The 10000-nt window shown below is 39.0% G+C and overlaps 2 protein-coding genes across 9 annotated transcripts in view; one reads left to right on the top strand and one right to left on the bottom strand.

The window, feature by feature from the left end:
* Positions 1–3741, top strand: part of LOC138056762 (uncharacterized) — a 23286-nt gene extending 19545 nt beyond the window's left edge. For 6 of the 7 annotated variants that reach the window (XM_068902645.1, XM_068902648.1, XM_068902643.1 and 3 more), the window contains one exon: positions 3475–3741. The gene's annotated coding sequence lies outside the window, so the exon portion shown is untranslated. The remainder of the gene's footprint in view (positions 1–3474) is intronic. The other variant, XM_068902647.1, reaches the window with a different exon arrangement.
* A 160-nt stretch (positions 3742–3901) lies between these two features.
* Positions 3902–10000, bottom strand: part of LOC138056763 (uncharacterized) — a 14094-nt gene continuing 7995 nt past the window's right edge. For both annotated transcript variants that reach the window (XM_068902650.1, XM_068902649.1), the window contains 5 exons: positions 9696–9960; positions 8657–8884; positions 8092–8343; positions 7145–7354; positions 3902–6321 (listed from right to left, as the gene is read on the bottom strand). In XM_068902650.1, the coding sequence (XP_068758751.1) occupies positions 5956–6321; positions 7145–7354; positions 8092–8343; positions 8657–8884; positions 9696–9960 (1321 nt within the window). In that variant the 3' untranslated portion in view covers positions 3902–5955. The remainder of the gene's footprint in view (positions 6322–7144; positions 7355–8091; positions 8344–8656; positions 8885–9695; positions 9961–10000) is intronic.

Here is a 10000-nt window from a genome sequence, read left to right as displayed (position 1 = left end):
TAAAATCCTTATATTAAGGAATACAATCTAAAATCAAGAACTTGTTGTAAAACTTTTAAGGAGCCATATCTCTTAAATCAAAACATTCTGATATCCCTATTTTAGGATAAACACTCTTCAATCAAGACACTGTCCCTTACTTTTTTGGAACCATCACCCACAAAGCAAGAGCCAATTCCTCAACGTTTAAGGAGCCATCTTCCTTAAAACAGGACAATTTGATATGCTTGTGTTTAATTAAGGTACCACGCTCTTCCCTCAAGAGCTTGTTTGTCTACGTTTTAACACAGTAAAAGCCTTCCTTTATATGTGCTATCATTCCAGGATTATAATAAGCCCATTTAAAGAAATAAATATGTAACAACAACTTATTATACATGGAAAATGATGGACACACAGATCAAAATAACATAAAAAAATTTCCTGTTTAATTTTCTGAGGTTGTCCAATCTAAAACTGAGGAATTTAAGACTAATTAACTCTAAAAATACAAACAACATTCCTCAAACAGTAAATTAATGCCTTTAATTGAGAACAACATTACATTTTCTTTGGTTTAAGAGCAAAAGTTGAATACCTATTATTATTATTATTATTATTATTATTATTATTATTATTATTATTATTAAGAGCAAAAGTTTGATACATATTATTAAGAAAACCAACATTTGTAAAACGTTAACACAGTTCAACCCTTCACTCCCTTAGAGGTAATTAAACCTTGCAAAGGTAAATTAAAATCAACAGGTATGATTAAAGTAAATACCTCCAAAAACTGAACATTTCTCTAGTTAAATTGCAACAGGAACAGAGCATTACAGCAACCCAGAAACCAAAAATATTTCAAAGACACATTTTGGGTCTGTTTTACAACATTTTATTTACCGGTAAGTCTTTGGTTGGTTTCTATGTACTTTCAGACCCTAGTTAAGTTTACCAATTCCAGAATAGGAACACCTTTTTTACCTTTAATTTGCTAGTTTATTGCACTGAGAAAATATTTCAAAAAAAAGTATTCTGTAGTATTTTTTCGAGATGTACTAGCAAATGACACTGCAAAAAACTCTTACTAAAACACTCAAGTAAGCGAGAAGTTCTGACACTAACACCTGTTTTATTGGCCACACCAAGAGAAAGGGTGACAAAAAAGTGTTGCCTTTTCCTGAGCCTACTGCATACAATCTCAAATTTCTTGAAAACAGACATGTTTACATCCAAAAAACTTAAATCCAACATAGTGTAACGATACATGTAGCAGTAGCTGCAAGCTCTTAATATAGACAGTTATTTTACTTGCAAGGAAGCTCCAATTCTGCTAGGCGAGAAGCAAACTAAGAGGCCTTTTAGACAGAAAGTGATGAAAAATATGCTCCTGTAGAAAGAGAAAAACTCCCTTTGCAGGGCCCGGATAATCTAGGTGGAAAACATAATAAATTCCTACTAAACAAATCACAGCCCTGGCCAAGCCATCATTATCCAACACTTCCAAGAGCTCATCCTTGTTGCTTTCCATCAAAAGCACCTGATGCCCAGGAGAAACCATAAAAAATGGTGATGCAGATTGTGCTCTCTCTTTTGATGCCTCATGAGATCCATCCTGTAAAAAACAACATAACAAAACAAAAAAGATTGGTGTTGAGATGGAAAAAGGGCTCATGTAATCTGTATACCAGCAATTAAGCAATAATCACAATGAAGATCTGGAAATTTTGTACACGACAGTTGGTGTGATCTAACTGCTTTGTTTCTCTCACAGTTTATCTTTGACTTACTGTATATAGTAAAGTGCAATTTAATTCCAAAAAAAGCACACCTCATCAATAATAAAAATATATTAAATGCAGCTACACAAGAAATACAAACACGTATAACAACAATTTCATGGTTAAAACGGAAGAGCACTTACCTCAACAAATACAATAAAATGTTTTTCTGCATCTGCAGTGGCTATATTCTTTAACTTGAACAGTTTTGGAAGGCATTTTAAGGCCAAAATTTCCTTATTATCAGAATCTAGAAGAATCATGAAAAAATTGTTACTTGTTGTACCAAATAATTATACAATACGGATGGGTATTTTCAATATTTAGAGACTGTAAGAATTAACCCATGTACAAATGTACCCCCATTAAAAGATATCCTGTGAGTAAAACAGCCTGATTGCATATTTAGTTAGCTATTTAGCCAGTAAGCCAATATTGCAATTGTCCATGCCTGACAAATTTGAGACTTGGAAGTGTGAAAACGTGCAAATTTTAAGGACAGTGAGGCATGAAATCAAATATTACCTGCTTATAATTAACGCTTACCTTTTCAGTTGAGTCGCTGTAAGCATTTCCTTGTTTTGAATTGGCATTTAAAGAGCAAAACAGCTGAAAATCATCAACACATTGTGCCGTTCATTCAAACGCCTGGAAGACAGTCCGCCTTGAATAGAAACCGCCGAAATATGTTGACTGCTGACCAAAACGAAAACGGCTCAGTAGTTTCCAGTCTCTCGTCTCTTCCTTTAATCCAAGATGGCGGAAGGAGATCTTCGTCTCTGATATGCACGTGAATTGCTTAGCACACTATAGTCCAGCTTTTTGAAGAATAGCAATGAAGGAAGTCAACCTCCTGTGACATCTTTTGAAAATTTAACCAAGGTTTCTCTTAGAAGGATGTCGAAAAAGGTCAATCAATGTTTCATTACTAAACCGCGTCGGTCACGTTTAGTTTGTCCATCGCACATGCAAATAGTCTATTCTTCATTTCAATCGGCGACACAGAAAATATCTTTTGCTTTATTCTTCAGAGCGTGGATTCTATGCAAGAACTCGTTTGTTTTTGCTGTCTTTTTAAATTTTATCGCGTGCGACTTGTGAGAATAAATATTATTCGCAGCGCGCACGTTTACTTGAGGTTTTCACAAACAATTTTGCTTCAGTTGATGAAAATGCTCGAAGCTCTAAACGTAACTGTGAATACGACTGGTGAAAGAAACTGGCTTTTGATAAAAAGAATACCGATTCAAACAGTATGCAAATTTCAGTTGAGAAGTTCACACGGCGTGATGATCGAGAGTTGTGTTGGTTGATTTACATCTCAATGTGTAAAAACATCTTAACTAGCTTTATTCTTAGCTTGAGCGAGTGGATTCCATAAAAGACATTTAAAAAGCGTCATAAAGAGCAACTATTCTCAAATTAAGAATAAGGCTCTTAAATTAAACCAGATATTTGTAACTGAAGGGACCCATGTCGTCAAATAAGAAGCACCTTCTTAATTCAAGAGTTAGAATAGGGAGATATGTCCTTAAAATAAGTTCGCTTTTTCTACAACAACCTTAAATTGGAATTTTCATCCTCAAATCAAGTACTATGCCTTAATATAAGTATTAATGTTTCAAAAGAAGAAGCGTATTCTTAAATGAAGGGTAGGCATACTACTTGATTTAAGAATTAGTTACTAAAAATAAGTAACTTCTTTTTGTAGTGTTGTATATAGGTTATGTCGTTGGTGCAGCCAGTTTAAGTTTGCGAGCCGAGGGATTCACTTTTCATGTTTCATTCAAAGCAAAGTGGGTGTAAAATGCACATGAATTTATTCTTTGAAATTTATTCTTTGAAATCTTGTTGACAGACAATTTTTATCGTTTTGGATGAAATGACATTGACTAATAATTATTACACTTTTCGTGTTTGTATGTTATAGTTTCAGACAGCGTGGCCTAAGAAAATAAATCCCGTATTCAGCGGCAAATTTATGTTTATTTTACTTCTTGATGAGAAATTCTGTTGAATTTCTCTCAATATGAAAGTGAATTTCTTTACACTGTTATCTTGTTGCTCTTGGAGCTATACTGTATCATGATCCAAAGATTATCCAGATCTAGTCTAATTTTAACGAGTGCACAAACCAATTTCATTTTAATTTTGTTAAAATTTATTACATTTCATTCAAGAATCAATGATTTTCACTGCTGACTCAATGGGCCACATGATATATTAAAATTCAGCTTGAAAGTGAGGTTTAGAGGACAAAGACAAACGAAAGTGGATGATATGCAAATATTTGTCACATTCATTCCAACGTGTTGCTATATTGTTTTTGTCCTCTGTGCCTCGCTATCAAGCTGAGTATTTTATATTTCGAAAATGGCCCATTACAGCTATGCACAATGCCAACAGATCGTTACCAAAGAATCGGAGGGCTCTTTAGGCTCGATTTCCGCCGCTCACTCGAGTTCGGGTATCCTCGGGAGTGAGCGCTGGCTCATTTCCCGAAACAGCGGCTGGTAATCGAGTCTAAGGGCTCTTGGGACGAGGATGAACAGATCACTCCTAACTTGTCGTGCGAGTGACGCGCGTCATAAAATCGAGTAAATGTGGATACGCAAACTACTCGACTCTGTTGCGTATCACTTGAGAGATTGAAATGATTTTGTTTGGGAGGTAGACGGAGAGGACTTGGTTATATTAACTTCAACCACAGACAAATGTAAAACGCTAGTACAACGCTAACCAAATGCTAACGCACGGATGGCCTCCCACGCAGTTATATCATACATCATATCATACATCTTTATTTACCCTCGGATTTTTAGAGTAGCTTGGTGTAGCTAATATCTCCGAGCATTTACCCTCCCAACCATGATACACCACAGAAGACAGACCACAACACCGGGAACTACATGCCCTGCTCTTTGCGACAAGTGTGCGGGTTCTTTTACGTCCCGCAGGATTATGAAGGATTACGAACAAGACGGGAGCTCCGGCTTATCGTCCTTATCCGAGAACACTAGAGAGTCTAACCATTTGCAGATGTCATACCTTTAAAGGCACCACTTTCTCCTCAGTTATTTTAAGACCCTGAGTGTTGGTCCGGCTGCGGTTGAACTCACGACCTCCCGCGTAACAGCCCGGTGCTCAACCAACTGAGCCACCGGTGCGCGGTGTCGTTTATTCACCTCCTCCCTACCAACGACTGCTTACCCGACAGCATTCCTTTCTTACAGTCTGACCTGCGAGGCGCCCTGGCCAATCATGATCCAGTCGTTGTCTAATGATGGGCAACTAACTTAATGCTTATAAAGAATTCGGTTAATGTAGAGTGTCTAGATTTTCATTTCATTACGACCGCGGGTGCTCTTGGGGGTTCCAGATTACTCAAGATGTGTCTAGATTTTCCTTTTATTAAAATGAATCGCGAGCGGTCGATCGACTATCGCGAATCGATCGTGAATAATCACGGGTGTTCTTGGGGGTTTCAGGTTGTTCGTCATGTTTCCTTAAATGCAGCAAGTTAGAAGCAGGTCCAATTTTGAATCTTACATATTAATTGAATCTATCGAACGACCTGTCACGATTAGCTATGCTACCTGCGGGTCTCTCTCATTGTCAGTTGATAATTTTAAGAAAGAAAGCAGCTTCATGTACTTAAGCCAAAAGCAATGCCAACCTAGCAAATAGTTAGCAAAGGCTTAGACTTAAAGGGACACTTTGGATGTCTAATTTGCTGCCTTTCTGGAGCACTGGCGATCCAGCCTCGTTCTCAGTCGTCCTCACGCGAATCAAATGTGACGTCACCGGTCACGCGGAAGATTCTCCGAGGACGGCCTTGTGCTATCGCCCCGGCCCTAAGTCTCGCGCCTCTTGCGATTAAGCGCTGAAAGGCCTGGGAACGAGGCTGCCCGCGATCATGATAAAATGAAAATATAGACACTCTACATTAATAGGCTTCAGTTACCATTGTGGACAGTATACATTATTTGGGTGGAGGATGGGTTGGAAAGTGTGCTAAATGTGAAACGTTGAGGGTGATTTTTCAGGTTATACAACTAATTAGCTGTACAAATAACTAACCACGTGAAAATGGCAAGATCTTTGTACTGTTTTTGATGTATTCCAAACGGTTTGAGCAAATGGGACGATTAAGTTGTTTTCGGTTTTCGTTTAAGTTGGTTTATCTTCAGTGCTACACAAACTCATCACAACCAACGCCTTGAGGGTTTTTCTTACAAGCGATGTAATCTTTAATGTGCTCCTCCAAATAGTCCAGCGGAAACTCTCCTTCGCGCAGAATCTCGTAATGGAAATCTTTCAGGGAAAAGTCATCACCCAACTCCCTCTCGGCCAAAGCTTTCATTTCAGATATCTTCATTTCACCAATCATGTAGCTTGTTACAAATCCTGGCAAGCTTTGCAGTCGCACGATATCTTTGTTGACTTGATGGTTGTTATCTTCCCACACGTATTCTCTATACATGTCTCGTATTTCGGACACTTCCTTTCCGTAATAGTTTAGGTCAATATCTGCTATAGGGCGTAAAGCATGGAGAATCTACAGAAGGTGAAAAAAAAAAAAACAGTTGCAAGAGAGCAAGTGGAGAAGCCGTAAAGAAAGTTGGACATTAGCAAGACAACACCCAACCAGTTTCTCTAGCTGCGTCGCCTCACTTCACTTCTCGCGCATCTCTCAACAAAACGGCAAGCTACGCGGATTACATTAAAAAGTAGCCATATTTAATGTCGATAAATCTTACAGTAATTCAACTGAATTTTGTTTGTTCACGACCTGGAACAGTTCCTTTTTTGGCGTGAAGGATGTTGTGTTTGGATCACATGAAGGTTTGTTGTTATACTTTGGGGAATCTCACGTTGCAAGGATAAAGTGCTAGAGAGATGTTCAGTGGGCTTTTCGTTGTCAATCCGGTTGAATTTGTCGCTTATATTCCACAAAACGCCGTTTTAATCATAGGTAAAGGTACACCTTATTTAACGTCGGAAGTTCCTTTACTCTCTAGAGAGTACTCTCCCAGGAAGCCGACGGTGCGCTCATTTTTCCCCCCTCTTTCTGTCTGTGCTCCGTTTTAAGGGTATTTAAAGCTACCTAGGCTACACTGAAAGGAAAGAAGTCGAAACAAGGATGTGAGATCCAGGGATCGAACTCGGGACCTCTTGCACCAAGGCCGCGCACTAACCAACTGTGCCACCCTTGGCATGGCAGATATTTGGCCGCAATTCGACAAATGAATTGTAGCAACTGAAAATGTCCCAATGCCTTCAATGTATCAGACACTTCTAGTTAAAGGAGAGAGAGAAAGGTTAATTTACCATAGAAATACCTCCGAGTCGATACAAAAACCTCTTCTTTGCATATTTACCTGGTAGTACAGCATTCCATATTTCTGTCGCAGGATTGCAGCTTTGTCTGATGAGCCCTCAGTACTATAAAGTGTTGTATAGTTTGGAAACAGCTGATATTCACAGTACACTGCCCAGCCCTCAGTGATCCCTGTAAAGTAGTTTGCAGCGTTCATCCAAGCAATTGGATCCTTACAATCTCTTTGAAAATACTCCGTATAGCTCTGAACCTTTAGGATGTAAATCAAATCGCATTAGAGCGGTTTTCAATTGAGTGTCGAAAGTAATTAGATAATTACTTTGGTTTATGGTTACTGCACTCAGTGATTGGTTCAAATTTCTCGCACCAAGTTTTCCAACCAATCAGAAATGAAACCAAAACCAATCGTCGCTCGCGCGTGCACATTTTCCCGCGCTTTGTGTCGGCTACATGTAATTACTTCGAGTTTTTATTGGTTTACTGGATTGTCTCCGTCCTTTTTGATTGGCCAAAGTTATTACTTTGGTTTTGGTTTTACGAAACTCAATTGAAACTCGCTCTATCATCATTTTTGCTGTCACCATATCTTCCGGCAGAGCGGTGGTCAATTCGGTCTAGCCTGATCCTGAAACTAAATTCACGCCGTTGTAACCTATACTTAACACCCCCATCTCCCTGCGGGCTTAGCGTTATAATCAATGAATCAGTCAAATGAAGCAATGGGTCGATCTATCTAAAAATCAACCAAAAAAAACATTAATCACTCTCCTTCCCAACACAAAGTAATGTTACATGTTGGCAAAAAAACTCGCGCAAAAAATAATCACATTTTGCCTTTTGGAACAATTTGTCATATATCCTTCTACTTACCATCTCGTAAAACTATTCCATGAAGAAAAAAAAAATTACTTTCGTCTCTGTTGCGCGAGAAAAATTCTGCGCACGTTTTTGCCCTTTATCTTTTAAAAAGAAATTAGTCAATCAAACCTCTACATGATGTCCCGGAAACTCGTGAACTGTGGTGGTGTATTCTGTCCACTTTGGTCCATAATTTTCTACAAAGAAAGGGAGCCCTTGGGATGCTTTGTACGAACAGTCTTTATTTCCAATAGAATAAGAATGAAATACAGCATGCCCGTGAAACCAAGGGATGACATCCATTGGACATTTAGGAATGCAGTTTTTCGGACCACTGTCGTAAAATAAATCCTTAAGGAAGGGCTTGAGTTGATCCCTGACCTGTTGTGCACAATAAACAAAAAGAGACCATGTAGACCATTTTACCTTGAATATCTGATTGCCTGATCTGACAATAAAATAACATGACAATGAAAATAAAAGAAGAATAAAGAAATGACATCAGATGAAATAAAAGAATAAACTGAACTTCTTAAAAGTCTACACTAAATTCTCTGTCGAAAGCTCTATACACAATTTGACAGGATCCAAACAATAATATTAGGTTTTCTTCAGTAAACTGTTAACTTGTTTGCATTCTTTGCAAGAATTGCATCAGGTCTGCTCGTGTCTAGTTTCTTTTCTGGTTGGTTACCTTTTTAGTGCTGGTTATCCAAGACTCCATGGCTTCCCATCGTCTGGGACAATGTTCCTTAGCGCTGTCAGCATCAAAGCATTTCGTAAACGCCTTGTGATTATATTCGTCGTCAGGAAAAAGCTGCTTATTGAAATATCTGTCCCGTCCTTGAATGTCAGCAACGAACATGTCACGTGCTCTTTTCTCATCGTTAATGCGAGTGTACTCTTTAACAAGGTCCATGGTCTGTGGTTGAACAAAAAGCTTCCATCAGTTTAAGTACTCTCGCACAACAAAAGCGACATTCAGATTACGAGTAAGAGACCGAGTACGAGTTTTTTGTACTGGTATGCGCATTACAGTTAAACAACGAAAATTTTGCAATGCGCGTGCTCAGAACTGAGAACTCGTACTCGTCCTCGCACTCCATTCTCGTCACCAGAGCCTCGGGTCTATCTGGGAAACTCTGCGTAGATGAACATGCTCCGTAGGGTTCTTACAGCCAAAAATTGGCTATTTGAGCCTTACGGCGCCTGCTCACTCCTCTTGCTAACATGAATGCACCAATTAGAGACGCTTTTGATTGTTCTTCACGAAAACCAATGAGAAGACACTTTGTTTCAGGGTTCCCCAGAGCTCTTCTCTCCCTCGGTCAAGAGACGAGCTCTGGGGTCGAGATTGCCTCGCACTCCAATTTGAAGGTCGCTATGAACTGGGTTAAAGAGAGAATGACGTAAGAAAACGGATCCCCCATACAAGGGCCTGCTCCAATTATAGTTTTTTAAAATCTAATTTTAGCTACGCAGCTATTTTTAAAGAGGCAACTGATTGGCCAGTTGTAATGACGTAAGGAAATGTTAAATATGCGCGGCATTGGGAACGAGAAATTAAAATAGCTTTGCGAGAACTAAAAATAGATTTTTAAAAACTAATGCTGTGCATATTTAACATTTCATTACGTCATTACAACTGGTCAATCAGGTGCCTCTCTAAAAAAGGGTGCGGGAGGGGATACCATTCCCTTACTTCATCCTCTTTTGTTAAAGTTTAATCTCACCGTGTTGTAAAGTTCTCTGAGTCGAGCTGAAGCCTTGTCTCTGAGTTGTTGTGGGCTGATTTCAAAGGTTGTGAAAAACCTCATGAAAGATTCGTAAGATTGACTTCCTCTCAGTGCTTCTCCTGTTGGAAGCTTCTTTATAGTGACCTCGTCCGTATTCCAAGTGCCTACTGAGTTATCATAGACGAACGGGAGAGGTAGGCTGTAGAGGCCTTTGTTAAGTGTCTCTGGAGGGCAGCTCTCCAAGTGTTCTCCTTTAACGTATCTAACGGTTAACGTGAACAAAAGCTGTAGTGAAGAGCACT

This window comes from Montipora capricornis, chromosome 7 (genome assembly GCF_036669925.1).
Source record: "Montipora capricornis isolate CH-2021 chromosome 7, ASM3666992v2, whole genome shotgun sequence".
Lineage (NCBI taxonomy): Eukaryota > Metazoa > Cnidaria > Anthozoa > Scleractinia > Acroporidae > Montipora > Montipora capricornis.
This window is presented reverse-complemented; position numbering and strand designations above follow the sequence as displayed.